A 21,996-nucleotide genomic window follows, 5' to 3' on the forward strand; every position below is an offset into this window, starting at 1 on the left:
TAGCGCGCGTATTATACTTGTTGCTTCCAATGCGGCAAGGCGGTGAGAATGAGAAGATGCGTTGAGAGGATGGTGTCTTGAGTGTGTACACGTGGTCGGGTCCATCGAGAGGTGTCCCGCTTGGGACACTGTTTTGACAGATCGGTTCGTAAAGGAGCCGGGTATCTAGTGTTGCAGGCGCTGGTTTTTCGGAGTCCTGGTGGATTCGGCGTCGACTGTTGAGTTCAGAATGTGATCGGTGCTAGCGTTCTCATCCAGCTGGGATGGATAATCTTTCCCGCGTCTACAGAATCACCCACGATCTGATCGAGCGCACCGGATGAGACCCCGTTCGGGGAGGTCCAGCGAGCGACCAGCGATCGTGGGCTTTCCTGTAGGTCATACCTGTAGGTATATCACTGCCTTATGATAGAAAAAATAAATTTAAGTATAACGAATTATTAAGCGTTACTTACATCTGCCGCTATTACAAATATAGTTTGCTTGGAGCGATGTATGGGTTGAAAGAAAAATAATAATGTCAAAATAAATTTTGCATCAAACTTACTTTTTTATTTACTGTCCTTAAAAAATTTACTTTTTTGCTTTATGTGACAACATCCTCGGTAGTATAGTGGTAAGTATCCCCGCCTGTCACGCGGGAGACCGGGGTTCGATTCCCCGCCGGGGAGAATTTTTACAATACTAAATACTTAATTTACTTTTTACTACGTTCAATTTTTGACATAATTATTTTAATCAGCTTGCTTACACTTCAAAAACTAACTAAAAATGCACAAAATTAGCTTCAATTGACGTGATATGTTATAAATGCAATCAGCTTAAAATTCGTAGTGAACAGCGCCATCTATACTTATAAGTTAAAACTATGACAAAGAACAGAGACAAATATTTTAGGTCTTGAACAATAAAGGCAAACCTGTATTAAAATATAACGATTACATTTTAAAAACTGTTAATTTTATTTTATTGTTAAATTTAAAGCATTCTTTATTGTTGATTTATTTTTGAAGATGTTTTTTTGTTGATAATAGTTTTAATCATAAATATAATAATTTTTACTTTTAGATATAAAATGTGTTGTAAATATTTAGAAGAAAGATGAAATAACTCAGATATAATTTATATTCTTTTTTGTTAGTAATATTAAATTAAAAATCTTGTGGGATTCTTAAAATGTATGTTTAATCTGTTGCTTGTAGCGCTCCAAGGAGCTGACGAGCTGTCAAAACAGTTTTTGTTTCACATTTTACGTTTCATTCGCGCTCGATGCGTCGGCTGTTGCGATGCGTGATGCTGCTGCGACCGTTGCTTGTCTATGGGAGTTCTCGCTCGTATTGAATTAGTGGCGTTATATTTTATGATCAGTGAATTAAGAATAATTAATTCAATTTTATGTATGACAGTGAATAAAATAACTATTTAAAAATGGCATTGGAGGGTGTGAAAAGTGAAAAAAGTGAGGAAAACAACGGCAATGTACCAGACGGCAAGGCAAACGGGATCGACAACAAAAGTAAACAGGTAAGAATCGAATTGGATTTTCTTAAGTTTTTCTGAGTTTTCATTTTAATTTTGGTTGAACCTAATGGACGATAAATTAAACATACCTTACCCAATAATGTTTTAGTTATCTGAGTTGACGATTGGTGAAATTATATTTTTCAAGCAGCGAAACTAAAACGGCATAATTTTGCGCAGCTCTTGTAGCTGTATTGCGGGTTACGACCGGGATACTTCGGTATTATTGGTGTCACTAAGCGTGCGAATACGACCTATTTTATATATTTTAAGCTTTCTCAATATAAAATGAAGCTGAATTCTGACTATTATGAAACGTTACGCACATCATTTTCGCGCTATATGCGCGTAATATTTTGCAAAAGAGCTCATTTAGTTTAAATAGAAATTTCGTTGTAGACGTTATATAATTTGCGTAAGGAAACTCTTTAATAAGACATTTAAATTATAATTTTTTTAAATTAGTTTTTTAATTACCAGAAATCGTTATTCAAATTCATGCATACTTAAACCTAAAAGAAATGTAGTAAGATAAAGAAAACAATAATTATAATGTCCTCCGGACCGATTTCGGTCATAATTCGATTGGACGGTGATCCGAAACGATCAGAAAGATTTCAGGCGCAGGACAATGGCTTTTCGTGCTTTCACAGTCACAGGAGTGTTTACACGGAAGTGGGATCCGGAAGGATCCCGGGCTGCTATTGAGAATTTCGACAGAAAAATCCAATATCTATTTATTAGCCCAACGTGGGATTTGAACTCAGAACCTTGGGCGCAGACCCCAATAGCCTTAGCCTTATATCTAGTCAATAGACCAACAAGGCGTGTGAAGAGGCAGTTGCTTTTAATTTTAAATAAAGAACTTAACGTAATTTAAATTATTAAAAATAAGTTTATAATTCATTTTTATTTAAATAATAGATTAATTTGTTTAAATAATAAAAATATTTTTCTGAATACATTATTAATAATAATAATGGATTACCATAGGTAGAAGTATAAGGTCTATGGGTAAGATAATGAATGAATGTTGTAAAATAAAAACATATTTCAGTTATATATGACAAATGTGATAATAAGGCCACAATGATTGACCTGGTCTAGTGGCCCGATTAAGACATTATTGTGTGACTTCATGACATGTCTCACATAATTAAGATCAAGCCTAGTCTATTCTATTATCATTGTATACTCAATAATAAAATTAATTACTCCAAATCTTTACTCAGTGGTTGATATTGAACAATAATCATTATTGAAAAATAATTAATGTTCTATTTTCAAATTTTTTGTACAAAGCTACCGAATGAACAAAAAATTAAATTGGTTGATAAACAGCCGAGAAAAAAATATTATATATTAGTAAGTGTAATGCTTCAATATTGAATAAAACATTTTGTTTTTTATTTTAACTGAACTGTTTCTTAGTATTCAGTACAGTACAGTAACAGCCTGTTAATATAAATGTAAAAATGTATGTTGGGCTAAGGCCTCCTCTCCTTTCTGAGTATTCATATATTTATCATATTTAATTAGGACTTCCTTTATAAAACTCTGATTAATACTTACCTACCATATAGCATAATGTGTCTATCAATAGACTTTAAGTTCAGTATATAGATATACATTAATATGTGCTCATCTAATAACATATATGACATAACTTGCAAGAAGCGAGCATTGATCAGGAATTATGTAGCAATTATTTATAATTTATTTTAATTTATAAGCAGGATGTGTAAGGTGTATTATTTCATTTACTTATGTTGTATAATTATATATACTTAAGCATGTACAACTCACAGTTGCTTCTAATGTTCTAAAGGATTTTTTTAATAATTACTTACCTTACCTTGATTGACAAATTTATACTTAAATATATAAAATTTGAAACATTTCGTAATTTGTTTTTATTTAGCAATAATTTAATGTGTTTTATAATCTATAATTTAAGATATTTTAAATTACTTTTCTGTTCCCATTAAAAAATTAAAAGTGTGTTCGCAGGGCACATAATCATATTAAAATACAAGCATTAAAAATGTTGACAATTTTGTATAATAAATGGAAGGTTTAAACCCAGGCAAGCACTTTTGAATTTTCCTGTCCTTAAATGTATAATTCATCTGCTTGGCAGTGCAGGGAAATATTGTAAGTAAACCTGCCTGTTAGATGAAAGTCTTTCACATGTGTGTGCCTACATTTGAGCAGCTTGTTAGAATAAGATCTAAACAGAGTAAAGAAAGAGCCCTAGCTCAGTTGTAGGACACTCAAAATCTGCTACTATATTTTTATATAATAGCAATATTGATGTTATATAAATACAATGTGACTGCATACTGCCTATCGAAAATTCACAATTTTGGCATCTTACCAAGTCCATGCAGCAGTTGTCTGCATTATAGATTAAATTGGGCTTTATTTATGGAAAGATTTTATAATAGTTCGAAACTTAGTTATATTTCTTATTGCATTATATATAGACTTTGTTCTTAAAAATGTGATTTAATTTAATATATACACTTAAAAATATGTTACTGTTTATTGATTTTCTGAGCTGTTTGGGTAAATTTAACTAGGGATTATATTATTATATTTATGTTATTCAATTTGTTCTGTTTAATATAATATTCATTGGAGCTTATTCCACCACGCTGCTCCAATGCGGGTTGGTAGAATACACATGTGGTAGAATTTCAACGAAATTAGACACATGCAGGTTTCCTCACGATGTTGTCCTTCACCGTTAAGCACGACATGAATTATAAACACAAATTAAGCACATGAAAATTCAGTGGTGCTTGCCCCGGTTCGAACCCACGATCATCGGTTAAGATTCACGCGTTCTAACCACTAGGCCATCTCGGCTTTTCATTGTTTTTTAGGAAACGTTAATAATAAAAATATTATGAAGCAAATAAGATTCAGAACCAAATCCAAATTAATAATGTTTTTCTTAGCTTTATTGTTCTGCTACCAAAAATAAAAACCAAAGATAATCTCTTTGCAGCTATTATCATCGCTTCCGTTCTCAGGCTAGTGTACTATTTGGGGTAAACAAACATCTGCTGGATTACGTAAAGGTAGGGCTACCATTTGTAACGGCACCGAAATGGGATAAAAATGTTTAATTGTTAGCGCATCATTTGTTATTATATAAGTTAAAGCTGATTGAATCGCGATTCGTATATTTTCTGGCTATATTATCGAGCGCTACCACGTCATTTATTACACGTACGTACATTATACGTATACTACGTACGTACATTATAGGTCGCTCCGTTAAATAAATAAATCCCTCAAAATTAAATAAATCGAGAAAGAAAACCCCTAGTCAGGTATGTATAACTTTTTTATTGGGATTTAAGGGGTTCAAATCCGGGCAAGTATCAATGAGTTAATAATTAATTTTGTTTAGGAAACTTGCATATGCTGGATTCCACATGTGTATCCACCAACCCGCTACATCAAGTTGGTGTAATTCCCATTGGCACTCAAAATTAATTCGGTAAAAAGGTTGTTCATGGCGTTCCTACAGTATACAAAAGATTCGCTCTAGTCCAGTAATAACACACACGCCCATAAACGCGTAACATACAACACACTGCGATGATTAGCCTGGTTTCTAAAACATTTTCGTCAGTATTAAGAATAAAAACATGTATAAGTCATTGCCCATATATACTCTTTATACACCAACGCGCCGAGATGAACAGTGACTACACTGGCTCACTCATCCTTAAAACCGAAACAGGCAATTAATGATAAGTGATTTGTACCTATCATGCTTTCACAAATATTTACCAACAATTCAATGAAACTACATATACAGAGTAAAATAAATGTTTTGTACTGGAAGAAATACAACAATAATGACTGATTTCTGAAAAACTGATGAAATAACTCATCTAAAATTGCTGTCAATCAATGAAAATGAATACTCCTCGTATTTGGCCAAGTCGTAAGACTTATACAAGGACTTACTTTTATTAGGTGGTAAGGCTTTGTGCAAGCCCATCTGGGTAGGTACCACCCACTTATCGCATATTCTACCGAGAAATAACAATTCTTAGTATTGTTGTGTTCTGTTCTGGTTGGAAGGGTGAGAGAGCTGGTGTAACTCCAGACATAATTGAGTGACATAAAATCTTCATTCCCAAGGTTGGTGGCGCATTGCCGAGATAAAGAATGGTTAATATTTCTTACATCGCCAATGTCTATGGTCAGTGGTGACCACTTAACCTCAGGCACATTTTCCCGTCCGATAAGGTGTAACATAAAAATTCAGTTCTTTTACTTATGTTGATTGAGATCTGGTTAAAGTTTAATTGAACAGTTATAACAAACAAAAACGTTTAAAAACTATTGCATTACAAGACGGTACATCGTTAAATTACAATGTATGTTTTACAAGTTTGAAATTTATCGTGAATATTGTATAATAACCTAACATAAAATGACATGTTTTAATGTTAAATTTCAATGTATTTTTAAATTTCCACTGAAACAATTGTAACAATACTTATGTTCTGATCTATATTATTAGTACCAAATCGCATCTAAACAAGCAATCCCACCCGATCCAGTATTTTTTTTTTATGAAATAGTTAGGCGCATGAGCAAAAGCGCCACCTTATGGTAAGTGTTCATCAATGTCCATAGACATTGGCATTGTTAGAAATTTTAACCATCGCTTACATCGCCAATGCGTCACCAACCTTGGGAATGAAGATTTTCTGTCACTTAATTATGTCTGCAGTTACACCAGCTCTCTCACCCTTCAAACCAGAACACAACAATACCAAGTACTGCTGTTTTGCGGTAGAATATATTGTTTTAAATTGATTAGCATATATTATTTTAAATTGATTAAAAGTAGACAACCTGTTAATACATAAATGATATTCGTTATTATTTATATGTTGATTTAGCATCATAACACGTCGAACCAAGGCGAGTGAGTTGTGACCTTTCATTCTTAAATAGTATAATATTTTTAACGAGGCGTTCATCTATCCCAAAATAGTAGAATCTCTTTGAGTAATACAAATATTAAAACTAGTTGTTACCAAGTAGATATTAGTTAAAATAATATGATATGTAACGTAAAAGTATTATTTTTTAACAAAAACGTAATCCTAGTATTCGAAGTTCCATTCAACGATATTAAACATAACGTAACAAAGATTGAATTTTTATTTATTAGTGTTTAAACTTTCGACTGTAATTGAGTTACAAACATCCAAACACACAAACTTTCGTAAATATCATACTACCTTGTTACCCTTGTTAAATCTTACTGCTCCTCCTTCGTCGGTCGTATCGTTATATAGTATATAACATTTCACAATAACTCGAAAATATTTTTTCAATGTTTCAAATCTAGTAGATCCTAAGATTAGAGCGCTTAAACAAATATAATCTTCAGCTTATGTATTAGTTCCATCATCATCATATTTAGCCAATCGCTATTGACATAGATAAAAAATATCTAAAGAATCGCGGACTTAAATAAACTTCACGCGCGCGAAGTCACGGGCACTAGCTATTTAGTAACATGATAATAATAATATAAATAAATTAGTTGTATATAATACATGAGCATTTATTTATTTTATATTAATGTTACAACAATTTAATTAATATTACATTGAAACATAAATATTGTATCTAAGTTCAAATATTTTACACGTTAACACAGAAACTACTCTGTCTACTGCCAATTTTTTTTTATACATGAGCATACTAGATAATTGAATAATATAACTTGATATAATAAGAATTAGCCTATTGATCAACTCTTCCACCCTAAGGGAGTGTGTTAATGCAATTTATACTGCACACATTGCACATGGCTTCTGTCAACGGCCTTTTTTTTCTAATTCCACAAATAAAAACACATATTAAAAAACCTTCTCCTTTTTGAAGTCGGTTAATAAAGATAATAGAAAAAAAAACATCAGAAGCGCTTTTTTTCCTGAAATGGAACAGATTTTTTTACGTTGAAAAACATGTAATATAGAAATGCTGTGTACCTTATCTTGTTATCTTTTTCTCTGTGTTTTATCTGTTTGTTTGTCTATCGATGTTCCTGTTTGATAAATGCTACAAACTGATTTGAATTGTAAAAAATATTGGACAACCTATACGTTGGACCTATTCTTACCTTGTGTTAGGTGTCTAATATTTTTTCTTTTTGAAACGGCTTTATGGTAAGCTTTTGAAACTGGTTCGTAACTATTTTGGTTTTTAGCGTAATTATTTAGAAGATCATATTCACATAATTCTTGCCGCGAAAATTTTAAATTTTTAATATTAGGAAAGAGGATTTTTTGTCTAGAGAAAGATAAAACTATGCATAGTCTCTGTATAAAAGTATACGTATACGTATTTTTTAATACGAAAGTTATACCAGTTCTAATTATATCGTTGGATTAAAGTAACTATAAGTTTTATATATTAAATAACTATCAATGTAGAGAATGTATATATAATATACATACGGTATAATATATGTAAACACATATGCATATACTGCAACGAAAAATATGGTATGACTTTTATCTTGGTTAAAAAGCAATAATTATACAAGGATTAAAAAAAAATTACGATCGTATTAATAAAGTTGCGTGCTTAGTTTTATATAAGAAATCTTTTATTTCAATGCAGTATGATGTCAGATAACCAACACATATTGTTGCTCACCTTGGTGTAACATTGGAGCTTTCAGCTTAATGTTCGCTTGTAAGCCTTGCGGGGCTTCGGTCAGAATATCGTCTGTCGTTTTACTGGAAGGAATCCCGTCAATGGAATAGAATATTACATGGGAATTAATTAATTAAAAAGTTTCATGTTTTACACTATACCCAAAAACACTTCAGAGCTCGTTAAATCACGCTGTTGTACTACGAGTTGTTATATATATATTCGTAACAAGGGTTTATACCTTGCATGCAGGTTCACGATGTTTTCCTTTAGTCGAGTCATGAGATGAATTATAATTAGTAAATTATTGCATCTCGTGTCTAGTTCATATACATATATACTGATAATTTTACATGAACACATAAATATTTATATGAAACCCTTTATTATTTTCTTTCTGCATCCACCCTTTAATTACCATCTCCCTTATAAAGTCTTAAAATTGACGCTTTAAAACAGTGAATTTTCAAACTTTTCGTTTCAGTTGCGTGACTAAAAACCAACAGCGCTTCCAAAAATGGAAATGATGATAATACAACAATGCAACAGCAACGCCCCATTTTGTCTGTCAGTTCAAACTTTAAACCTGCTTTATATCTAACAAACACCTTCAGAGTATTTATGATCACATATCCTGTAAAATACGGTAAATAACGAAACCAAATATATCCGTATATTAGAGTAGCGGGTAACTACTATGACAAAAGTACAACATATAATTTAAATCCATATATAAAACGCAGTAAGATTTGTATTGTTCATTCGTTTACGAGGATAAAACTGCGCTCTCCCTCCACGCTGACGTCATTTATGAGGGTCTCTCAGAGTTACATATCGTAGGTCACAATACAATGCAACGCTTTTATGAGCTTTGTAGCTCACGTGCAAATATTAGCAACGTGCGTTGTGTAGCGTGAATATGATTTGTTTGGATCTAAAATTTTAAAAACGGTTTGTGTATGTTTAATGTTAACAATATTTCTGTCACCGTTCATATAGATGTCGGAGAATGATTAATGCAAGTACTTGTGTAGTTTATAATTTCTAAACTTGATATTAATTGTGCTGCTGCAAATCGTGATCCTGTCCAATATACGCTTAAATATATTTGACGACAATATTATTGCTTCTATATAGGCTTATAAATATGGATGTTTTTATTTTAAATATCGAATGTTTTAAAGAAGTCGATTTATTGAATTTTTTTATAAACTCACCTGCAATATATCTATACTATTTATACTTAAACCACATCTGATGTCACGTAAAATAATTGGTTAGTTCATCCTCCAGCTAAAACGACCCTTAACGTTATATATAGATAGGATGTTGAAGTAATTATTGATACATAGAAGTTATACCTACGACTAAAATATTCCGTTTCATACACAAAACATTTAAATCTACAAGCATCTGCCTTACATAAGAATTCTCAAGTTTTACGACGCTTGTCTAAAGACACTTAAAACGTAGAGTTTCATGTTTAAATTAAACTAAGCTGAAATGAAGTAATAGCTTTATTCCATTAAAATAATATTTAATTACAAATGAAGAAGGCAATTAACAAACATTTTGAATTAATTAATATAACTATATTTTTTTCTCATCTCAGCCCTTTTTCTGCCTAAATACATACACAATTTACGCAAAAAGAGGACGACTTCGTGACATCACATTATCAATGCGATCATTTAAGCCAATTTTATATCATATTGTAATTCTAATTTGCAAAGCTAGCACCGTAAAGTTCGTTTCGCGCAATATCTCCGTTTAGAGGGCTGTTCAGCACCCTCTCCCAAGAGTCTGACGTCACTTAGTGGAAAGCTTTGAAAACCACACGTACCCCGACACAACAAGTTTCGTACTGGCAACCTTGGAAAATACTTATTGAAATATATTTAAATACATTATGGGTATTCTATATTATAGTAATGCCGTAGGATTTATTTAGTTTATGGTAATAAATTAATTTTTGTCTTGTAAAATATTAATGAGAGCTAGAAATTATTTTTCAAATGTAAGTAATGTGTACTACAATAACGAAATGTTAGAAAATTAATATAACAAGTGATTCATCTTTCTGTCGAGTAATCGTCGTTGAAATACTATTGATGTTTAACCTAAGCGACTAGAATTACTCTTGAAACAGCTCGTTGTAATGATTTTTCGAATGAATAAGTCACAAGTGTAACAGCCACGCCTTATAAGCGGTACTCAGTGTAATTCGGTCACGGCACACGGAACCATGACCTTGGCTGAAATATATATGCAAATTGTTGAAGGAAATGACCCGTTCGTAAATGTAACATACCCATCGGGCCCCTACGATTAGTTAATGGGGTTATAAATAAAACATTCGCCAACCCAGACAATACAGATATATATTTAAATGCATTACATTTCTAGCAAGATGTTATTTCTTACAATTTATAAAGCAAATGTACTATATCGTACAACCAATATACGTTTAAAAAAATTTGGATAGTAAAAGAGAACACAGAGCGAACGACCTCTCTAAACAACATTCGAAGTTCGAACGAAGGTATTGATTATTATTTTTAATATACTTAAATGTACATTATCTACATATATGCACAATACAGAAAATGCTTGCAATAAATAAAATAGATGTGTATAACGAGCGGACTTAACACTAATTTGTCATCTCTTCCAGGCAATCCGATCTGTGAGAGATTTAAGAAAAAAAATCTGGTTAATTAATTGTAATATATTGACGAGCCGGTTGGCGTGGTTGGTAGAACACTTGCCTTTCACGCCGAAGGTTGTGGGTTCGATTCCCACCCAGGACAGACATTTGTGTGCATGAACATATCTGTTTGTCCTGAGTCTGGGTGTAATTATCTATATAAGTATGTATTTACAAAAAGAAAAGTAGTATATGTAGTATATCAGTTGTCTGGTTTCCATAGCACAAGCTTTGTAAAAGCTTAATTTGGGATCAGATGGCCGTGTGTGAAAAAAAAAAAAAAAATATAATGTGAGATATGTTGTTTATGGTAGTCAAGTCGTCTTCGCTAATGCAATAACGGATATATAATGAAATTGTAGTACAATATTGATAATATTGTCGAATTTAATAGTCAAGTTTAAATGATTTTTCAGTATGGTTGCTATGCAAGAAAGAAGTCGTAGATTTTGTCGTTATTATTAACTTAGCATAAAAGGTTAGCGCAAACCGTTTGTCCCGTTTTAAATGACAGTCTGAACAAGGAAGGTTCATAGCGGTAGTGGGTTTTATAATTCCGCTTTGCTACGCTGAATCCCCTGTTGCATTGAGACTTAATGCAATCTGCATGGCACAGGCGATGCAAATTGTTCTAATAACCTCCAGAGGGCTTGAACGCTGTCTGCATTCGCTACGTACATCGACATTTGACTCTTTAAATCAATAGATTCCCATTCCTCTCACAATGTTGCAAACTAATAAAATGGTTTTGAATTGCAATAGGTATTTTAAATTGGTTCGGTTATACTCGTGGATGTGTGCGTATGGTGTAATGTGGATGTTTCCTAAACTAATTGTATTGGTGTCGGTAGGACGACAACATAAAATGGCAATCAATCATGAATACCTTATTATGGATAGGCTGGTCGAATATTATCCAGGCCAATCAAGAATCCTACTAAGATCAATAACACAAGAAAGAGAACTAGTGATAAGAAGCTAAACAAAAAAAAAAACAAATGTAAATTAAATATGTAACCCAATTCCAATCTATTATCCAATTGCAATTGGTGATGGTCCTTGGAAATAAAAATATGGAGGCACATCAAATTATTTAAAAAAAAATTGGTATATATTCATTTACATGGAGGCACATGGAGGCACAACTAAAATGGGTATATATTCATTTTGATTACTCAAAGAAAAAACATATCAACAAAAGCTAATCTATTATTGACTGTATTGAAATATTCAACCGACACACGGATCATTTGCTTGAATGAATCTTCCAATCTTTTCAATTGATCCATTGGAGTCGGAACGAGATGGTAACCGCAAACTAATCAATAAGGGGACTATTGTTGAGTTGTGACGATTATGCAATCGCATGGACAATCTTTCTGGTCAAACACTTATTGTAATATTATTACATCTTATTTGTGATTTGTGAAAGAAATTTTTTTTTATTCAATTATTTTTAAACAGCGGTATTTAAAGTTCTGATTGTTTGAGGGTTTTCAAGCAAAACGGATTTCCAAATGCATAGTTTTACTTTGTTTTTTGTATAATTATATATTAACTGTATATCGGTGAGAACATAACTAGGTATAACGATGTGGAAGAAAGTATATTAAAGAAATAGACACGCAAGGGTTCAGGAAACTGGTAAATTCTTAATGTTGTTATTGTTATTTGTTTTCTTGCTTTTTTAACATAAAATGTGTTCTTTGCACATTTCGTTCAACTTATGTTTAACTTTAAGAGTATGCTTTTATTATTATGTGCATTACGTCTTTGTATAAATTGTGAAAATGAATAAATAAAATCTGAAAAAATTGAGACGTCAACATTTATTCATTAATTGGTTATAAAAGAAATTTCCAGTAAAAATTAATATCGGTCCGTTGTTATGTTCCCTTTGTTCACTGCTTCGTAGTTTATTTGTTTGTGTTTATTTTCTATTACGGCGTACAAAGCTCGAGTGAAAGTATGACCTTTGGCTTTCGTTTGTGTATTGTATATATGCTTATATTTATAGGTACAATGAAAGCGAATTCATAAGTTAATAAATTGAATTTTAAATGTAAAAAATTAATTAACTTAACAGATCTTATCATTTTAGTTGATAATCATTGTACATGTTAGCGTATTATAACAATTCATTATGTAAATGCATTTATTTAATTATAATGTAATTTCTTACACGCGATTTTAACGATATTATTTACTCGAAAACAACGAGGAATATGATCGTATGTTCCCTTAAGTCAGTTTTTCTTTCACTACTACAGGCTATAAATTCTGATTATGTCTTGCATAAACTAATAAAACTATAATTTGAGAATAAAAAATATTTTACCTTTGATTAACTTATAACCCAGCTTTAATGTGTCTAATAGCGACAAGCTGACTTCTTGTCCAACGTTCAGCAGTTCACGTGCGTTTTCATAATAAATAAAGTCGCTTCAATCTTCCAGTTTTTGCATTGGCCCACAAAGGCTAGTCACGTGGCTGTTTAAGATTTTAAAAATAAAAATATGGGCCGAGTTGCTCGTGGATATAAAACGTGAATTTTAATTGAAAATTGCAGGATTACATCGTGTAAACTCTACTGAAATTTCATGTTTAATTTGTGTTTATAATTCGATTCTTGCTAGGCGCTGAAGGAAAATATCGTTTAAAAAAATTGCATGTGTTAGATGAAAATCTGGTACTTGTGTATTGATCAACACGTATTAGAGCACAATTGTCCAATAAGCCAACAGTGGGACAGTAACGTTAACAGCGCGACAGTAAAGTTAATTTATTACAATTTTCACAAAATTCGTTTTAGTTTCTGAATTTGTTAATGATAAAACATAATAGTTAACAAATACTTTAACATTGTATTCGTTACATTTAAGCGTTTAAAATAATTAATCAATAAACTTCTGCAATCATGCAGGTACTAGTGAGCCTAAACGGTATTGAGCAATACGTTTTTGACTATATACTAGTGTTTCGATTGGAAAATGACTATAGATGTTTTACCTTGAGCTATAAGGCCAGAATTACTGAGGAAAATCTGAGAAAACTTTTTAAACAAACGGAAAATACTTGTTAAAAATAACGTCATACTCGAAGCCTATCTTATGATGCAATCTACTAAGTATATACAAACTCATAGTCATTTAAATAAATATCTGGATTATTTTTGGTGTCGCTCCTTTTCTATGAATAATCATCTAAAAGTAAGAGTTATTCGTGATCAGTGCAACTCAATATAGAAAGGTCACTTTGAATAGCACTAAAACGTAATTTAATGTCAGTCGTAAAGAATAACTATAAAACATTAACAGCATTCCTAAATGTTACGCTGATCTTGAAAAAAAAACACGTATCCTGTAAATGTCGTCACTGCAGACTAATATTTTAATCTTATAATACATAGAAAAATGCACAACAATTAGTTTTACTTGGAAAACAATAATTTAATGGTTTTTAAGCGTTAATTACATGATGTCTAATTTATGTAAGGATATGGCGTGTCGTGTGGCGAGCGTGACCGCAACAACGCGAGTTGTAGGTGGAGCATTAACGCGTTAGAAAAAAAAATGTAATACCGATGGACGTGTAGACGCGATCTTTAGCCGCAATTTGTCTATGTTTTGCGTTGACCTAGTTAGCGCGATGCACAAGTGATCAAATCTGTTCCCTTAGGTTTAAAAATTAGTTAGGTGTGCCAATAAGTTACATATAAACAATATTACATTAGTCTATTATTTTCTCATTAATCTTTTTTTTTTACTTAGCTCTAACAACACTAATGGTATAGTGTAATTAATGTGTATTATTGTATGCTCTCGACTACGTAAATACTTCGCTGTATATAAGGGTTTAACTCTTTTGACCAAGAGTATACTATATAGTAACTTTAAGTTTATAAAGTAAAGACTCAGATTAAGAGTCATTCAGGAGACCGTTTCAAAACCGTTGCTATGATAAAGGGTAAAAGTAAAAAATGGTTTTAGGACTTTATTTTTCAATTTTTGGCTCAGCTGGTGTACGCTCAGAAAAAATACAACTTAAAATACTAATTTAAGAGACAAGTATGACTCTTCATATTGCACTTTACTGGTGGTAGGGCTTTGTGCAAGCTCGTCTGGGTAGGTACCATCCACTCATCAAATATTCTACCGCAAAACAGCAGCACTTGGTATTGTTGTGTTCCGGTTTGAAGGGTGAGTGAGCCAGTGTAATTACAGGCACAAGGGACATAACATCTTAGTTCTCCAGATTGGTGGCGCTAGTTCTAGTTCTTAACTAGTTAATTTAAGTGATTGTTTAGTCCAAACTTAACCACCCATATAAAGTAGACATGTCTTAAGACTATTTCAATGAAACGTATTAGATGTTTTTTTCTTATTTTTTTGTGTTTATTTACTTTACGACAGTGACATCATTCTTGCTCATATTGTTAACCTGTTAAAATTGTACCGTAACCTCATAATTGATTCAATTTATTTGATATTGATTTTCTTAGAAATATAACATATTTCGCTTGTTCTTTCAGTAAGCAACGAATATTTCTGAATATGTTATAATTATTTTCATAAACAGTTTTGCATTCGTGTAATCGTAAAGCTAATTTGATTTTACGCAGAAGGTATTTAGTCTTAGTGCATACTCGCTGTAGGAATTTCTGTGCGTGATGGGATATATTTAACTTTGGTTAATATATTGTGTTAATACTAGTACTATCCAAACTAATTCGTCGTATTAGAATGAGGTCGTTACCGTATTGATCACATTTGAAAATAAAAAGAAAACATTATTTAATTTTGATATAGGTATAATTGAAGTATTCGTGGATAAACTAAATTATTAGCACTAAAAATCATCCAGCTTTCTATATATTTTAATATGTTAAAATTAATTTTTTTTTTGTTCTCATTAAACCAAAGTTTTTGGGTATATCAAATTTAAATTCTCCCTTTAATCAAAATTTAATTTCCTCAACACGACTGACCACTCATGGGGCTTCAGTCACCAGCCACATCGGAAGCAGGCGGTGCGTGACGTCATCAGATGGTCAGCCAAGTGGAAACAAAACAATACCCAATGGGTCCAAGACCTCTGCAGTTGAAACTGTGCGAGAAAAATTTAATTTGAAGTCTTTTGATTTTTGTATTTACATTAAAATTATTTTTATGCAATTATTGTCCCAACTAAAAAGTACATCGCAAAGTCCTGATTGTCCGTGTATTTATCGTAGGCACTAAGTTTTATTATTGCTTCGTTTTAAAAATCTAAATTTATTTTCTATTTTTCAAATTGAGGTACATAGCCATTGTCATTGCAGGAAGCGTGATACGCGTTACTGTCGATACTACATCTGGAACAAGTTCACTTGTGCAGGTTTCAAGTGTGCAATATCGTGCAGCATGGTTGCGTCAAGAGACGTTATGACTTCCGGATAACTCTAATAGTATTTACCGTTATAATGACGTGCCCGGGCTTCTGGGCTTTAGGTTCCTAGTTCGCTTCAATAGGAACTTGACAAGTAAATTATGTCATTATAATTTTTAGTAAGAAAATGTTTAAGTAATTAACTACTTCTAATATATATCCCAATATTTATATTTATACATAATGAGTATATTTAGTTAAAAATTATTTCTTTTACGTGTAAAAAAATAAAATCGGACGGTAAATATATGTAAAATGAACCTCTACCGTATTTTACAAAAACAACAATTTCCAGCATTGGAGCAATTTGCTTGTTACGCAGTGTAAGTAGAACGGCTGTTCCGGCATAAAACAAACTGTCTCATTTAATTTAATCACACTAATTGCGGAATGATTCGCACAAAACGCCCTTTGCGTGCCGAGTATTTGGCACTGATTACATTTTATATGCTCTCTTTCTTATATGATTACATTCGAATAATGAATGTGTTGCAATTACATACTAACAACAACCCACCACACCAAGCGAAATCGTTAAAAAAATACATTCTGATCTTTATAGATGACTGAAAGAGTAATATTAATATTTTATAATGTATATTAACCTTTTTTTACATAGTGGAAACTTTCAGAAATGTACCCGGCTCCCATGGGGGGGGCGGGCGTTATGTGGGATTCTTACCCACTAAAACTACTACGATGGTCGTCCTCTGCACGGATCGTAGAGGCTGCGGGATCGTGTTGATATAACGCATCCGCGGCCTCTCCAGCGGCCCCAGGGTAGCGCCCCTATCTTTTAAGACCCGGGCGTCGGGGCTGGTCTGGTCGGGCTGGAAGGTCTGAGACGACGCCGACGTCGTTTCCGCCAAGCAGGATCGGTCCTTTCCTGTTCCCGCTCCGCCGTCTCAATGTATATTAACCTGATGTAACATGACGTACATAAGTAAATTGTTTCCATGACATATCAATTGAATTGATAGTATCTCTTCAAACGATGTGATGTGTGTTTAGAATTTAAAAGTGATTGTTGTCGTGATGTTTATCGGATCTCATTTTAGAAAACATTAAATTTTAGTGCATTTATCGAATCGATGAAAATGGGCTATTTGTAAAGCAATACTTTATTATCTTAAACGTGTTATAGCCGCACTAAAATAAAAGATATCATCTGAATGGATTTTACTGTTCGCGTTTTCGGTTACAATAACGTTCTTTATTTTTATCTCTTTGCTTGGTTTAAATGATTAATGAAAGGAATGTTTATTTGGGTTATCAACAGCGAGGTCTGGTGCTGTTCTTTTGACACTATCGAAGAGTGAAAGTTACGTCGTGCCTTTGTTTTAGCAGTTTTTATATAATTAGCACCTGTATAATTTTAGAATTTATTTTCGGATATGATTCTTGAATTATTTATAAAGTGGTTATTTGTGCACATTATGCATTAAAATTTATTGAATGGTATATTACTAAACGCATTGGTATGAAAAGCAAACGCATGTTTTTCTAATCATAACGAATTACAAAAGTTTTCATTGTGTGTATTCACATAGGAACATTTAATTAAAAAGAGGCAGGAATAAAAATGATAACTAAACCGGTTAGCGTATGCAAGAGCACATTTCATAATCCACACTTGTCAAGCGACATGAGAACTATTTATTCAAACAAGTAAAGTATTTCAACGAGGAAAGTCTACATTTCAATTTTAAATGCGGCAAGTGAAACAACAATAAGTGCATTCAGTTGGATAAGCCGTGTGATATGAAACAATGGTACTATTCTCAATCGAGCCGGAAATTCACAAAAAAGGACATTGACCAAATCAGTGCATTTGTTCGTTGGATGAATTATGTCATCCTGTCCCCTCATCCACATTTTACAATTTCGCCATTTATATTATTACACCGATCAGTGCTTCATTGCTTAAGTGCTTTGTTGACCGTTGGGACTCGGGTTCAAACCTCAATGCTAATGTTCAAATTTCTTCGCCTACGCTTTATTTTATTGTTCTCGTATGTGGGTATTATTTGAATATACAGTCAGGCTTAATCTATTTAAAAGAATGATTAATGTAGTAAGGACAAATAAGGACATCTTTCTCTTATTTTAGTGTTTTCTAGTTTTCTTTGCTTACTTTTTTGCATAATGTATCTAATAAGAATCGTATATCAGAATTATTAAAATGAATTGAATTCAAAAATCTTCTTTTTTTTGGGAAATTATCAATAAACCGCTTCCTAATAAAGTAAGAGCCGTTTTAAAATTATTTCTCGTAATTACCTTGAGTCGCTCATTCCAGTTTTAGTCTTGTGTTTGTTTATTTCTTCGGACGCTAAAAATTACGTCATACCCGGCGTTCGCTTCGCTATGGGCTGTATATCGGTCGTGTCAGGTCCGCAAATAAACTTGTGATGCAACTAACGCACAAAAGTCCATGTCCCATTAGCTTTTTAGTCTTCGGACTTTTCGGATGATGCGTTAGAATTAGGTCATATTCCTATTATTATGCTTAACATCATTAAATTCATTGTTTATTTGATTTGCTGGTTGAGACGTGAAGTTTGAAATTTAAATAAAGGTTGCAATTTTTAATATATGTATTGGTGTTTTATATATTGTATGTATAGTAAGCATTGGTAGGTTTTTGTCAGTGGCCTTGTCAACAGCAATGAAGATTTGAATATATTAAGATAAGTTGCAAGGTCAGCTACGTTGTCGACTTGTACTGCACTGTCAGTATTTGCAATTGTCTTATTATATTTTTTATATAAATGTCGTTTCCCAAATCGTCTATTTATTTCTGGATAGAGTTATGTGCTGTTATATAAGCAGTTCTATAAATTATGTATAAAATTATTTACATAACTGGTTTCTTGTCGCGGTCACTGCCATATCGCAGTTGGATTAGCGCCACATTTAGCGTGAAAATTTAACCTATGTTTGTGTGTCTAAAGTGTATTTTAAAGGTCAATTTGACCTCACCGTTATATTTTTAAATGTAGCTCATTGAAGGTACATTATCGATTATTTCCTTGTATTAAAATGTGTGATAATGTGAAAAAGCCCAGATGGCCCACCGGTGATCGTAGCAAGCACCACTGAAACTTCATGTGCTTAATTTGTGATTATAATTCATCTCGTGCTTGTAAATCTGAAATAAGAGACATAAAAAGTCTAAGAAATATATGCAATCGAAAAAACCATAAAAATAGCTTTTACTCAAATCAATAATTATTATGATCGAATTTCGACCACAGATCGATTACTATTTATTATTAAATCAACAGCCGAGATGGCCCAGTAACAGCCGAGATCGCCCAGTGGTAAGAACGCATGAATCTTAACCGATGATCGTGGGTTCAAACCCGGGCAAGCACCACTAAATTTTCATGTGCTTAATTTGTGATAATAAATCACCTCGTGCTTTACGGTGAAGGAAAACATCATGAGGAAACCTGCATGTGTCTAATATCACTGAAATTCAGCCACGTGTGTATTCCACCAACTCGCATTGGAGCAGCGAGGTGGAATAAACTCCAAAACCTTCTCCTCAAAAAGGTAGAGCAGGCCTTAACCCAGCAGTGGGACATTCACAGGATGTTACTGGTTACTGGTAAGAAAATGTGTCACTGACATGAGTATATAGGTAATGAGATTTATGTAAATTCTAAGAATTGTCTCAGTTGTTTTTTTTATTATAAAAAAAAAAATCTACTACTAACTGGTTTTTTACCTGCCTGCTAATTGAAAATGTTTCTTTGCTATATAAAAATAAATACTTTGTCATTTTTTTTAGTTTGTAATCTCGAGGGTTTTTTTATAGTCAAATACTATTTTTATGATACTATTCGCTAAAAAATCATTACCAAGATATTGCTAACTTTCTTTGATATTCCTAGACAAAAAAAAAATGAATGTCGTCATAGTCTAATTCGCACTGTCAACGTTTAATAAAAATTTATTATGTCGTATTTATGGGATCATAAAAATGGCGTAATGAATGGTATGGGCGTGTCAAATATTCCTTTTGGAATTTGTTGAATACATGCTTTGCAGCTTTTTCATCGGCATTGTTATGTTGCTATCTAACAAAACATCTAGTTTAGAAACTAAATAAATCTGAATAGCGATTAATTTATGGTAATGTATATTTTGGTGCATATATTATTGTTGTTTAACTAAGCGTAGTAGGAATATCTTGTAATCAAATACCGTAGAAATTCTTTACCGTGTAATGAAAATCGCTTTACGTGAAATCCGGTAAATAATTTACTAACGACATAATATCCTGCCATCATCTAACGGGGAATGAAATAGGTATTTCGTATAATTGTGTTTTCTAAAAATACAGTCAGACTTTTTATACGCTCAGTGGTCGAAATTCGATTATAAATTTGATTAAAAATTAGAGGAAAATATGTTTGAATTTGTATATTGAACTTCTATCGTTTTTAATTAATAACGTTATTTTTCCAATTTTATTATTGATAACATTAAAAGCTCGTCAATAGCTACTAAACATAAAGATATATAAAAAAGGCTTTAATCCATTTAGTTTTTATAAAAAAAACTCTTAAGCTAAAAATGCCTTTGATTTCTTTTAATCCAATTTATCGCCATACGCTTACACCCCAAGCGTGTGACCGTGTTCAGCTTGATTCAATTTGAGCGCAGCTTTGTCATATGATACGTATTTTTTTCTTTTATGTGTAACTTAACTGAAGTCAATGTTGCTATAGAAATATAATCAGTTTTTAAGTCGAATTACTTTGTTGTGATTGCGTTGGCAATTAACAATTTGAAAGTCTTCATAAATGTTTTACTTACTTATAATTTAAAAATGAATGCTGATTTTGTATAGGAACTTTGAAAGATGTTTTTAACCTTGTTATTTTTGCAAAACGCAATAACTAAAAAAAGTTAAAGTTCCTCAATTATAAATTCGCAATTCGCTTGACCAAGCTATTCTATTTTACACTTAACGGTAGCAAAAAAATAATAGCACTTAGATACGTAACGTCAGAATGGTCAACGTCCCCTATTTTGTGCGGCGTCAGCTAAACGGAGACCAGATGAACCGTGGGAAGATTCCGGTTATTGTTTACTGAGCATTGAACTATTGTATCTTCACTTGGTAGTCGTTGGTAGAAATCTAACCTAAATCAAAAGTAAGACGATCATGATGTTTTATGTGGGTAGAGTATTGTAAATGTATTGTACGTGTTAGGCAATCTGGAAATCTTTTAAAAAAGACTTCAATCGAATTATTCTTGCAGTTACATAATATGGCGTCTTTTTTCATTATCGTTTAAAAGCTGTTTGATAGAAAATTACTCGCTGATAATAATCAACCACATCTGATAATCTATTTGCAAAATCCATTTCTCATCATCGCGTCGCAAATCTCATTCCATATAGCATATTATATATACAATGAAAAAAATTCTATATGTGTATGATTTATATTTGTAACTTCGTGTTGACATGGAATTCCACCAACATTTTTGGTTCCACGTATATGATGCGACCTTGCGATTTTGTGCATATTAATCATAAAATGTTAAGCGTATTGCTGTTAGCTGGAATTTAAAATAATTATGAAATCATTGCTATAATTAGCTCACAATATTTGA

At 32.3% G+C, this 21,996-nt stretch overlaps 1 protein-coding gene and 1 non-coding gene across 5 annotated transcripts in view; both read left to right on the plus strand.

The window, feature by feature from the left end:
• The first annotated feature begins 599 nt into the window (after positions 1-599).
• Trnad-guc (transfer RNA aspartic acid (anticodon GUC)) lies at positions 600-671 on the plus strand. Its single transcript has one exon. It is a non-coding gene; the product is annotated as a tRNA-Asp (tRNA).
• A 602-nt stretch (positions 672-1,273) lies between these two features.
• The window catches only part of LOC126777816 (ankyrin-3-like), a 131,723-nt gene continuing 111,000 nt past the window's right edge, over positions 1,274-21,996 (plus strand). For all 4 annotated transcript variants that reach the window (XM_050500988.1, XM_050500985.1, XM_050500984.1 and 1 more), the window contains exon 1: positions 1,274-1,524. In XM_050500988.1, the coding sequence (XP_050356945.1) occupies positions 1,429-1,524 (96 nt within the window). In that variant the 5' untranslated portion in view covers positions 1,274-1,428. The remainder of the gene's footprint in view (positions 1,525-21,996) is intronic.

This window comes from Nymphalis io, chromosome 24, assembly GCF_905147045.1.
Source record: "Nymphalis io chromosome 24, ilAglIoxx1.1, whole genome shotgun sequence".
NCBI classification, from domain to species: Eukaryota; Metazoa; Arthropoda; class Insecta; order Lepidoptera; family Nymphalidae; genus Nymphalis; species Nymphalis io.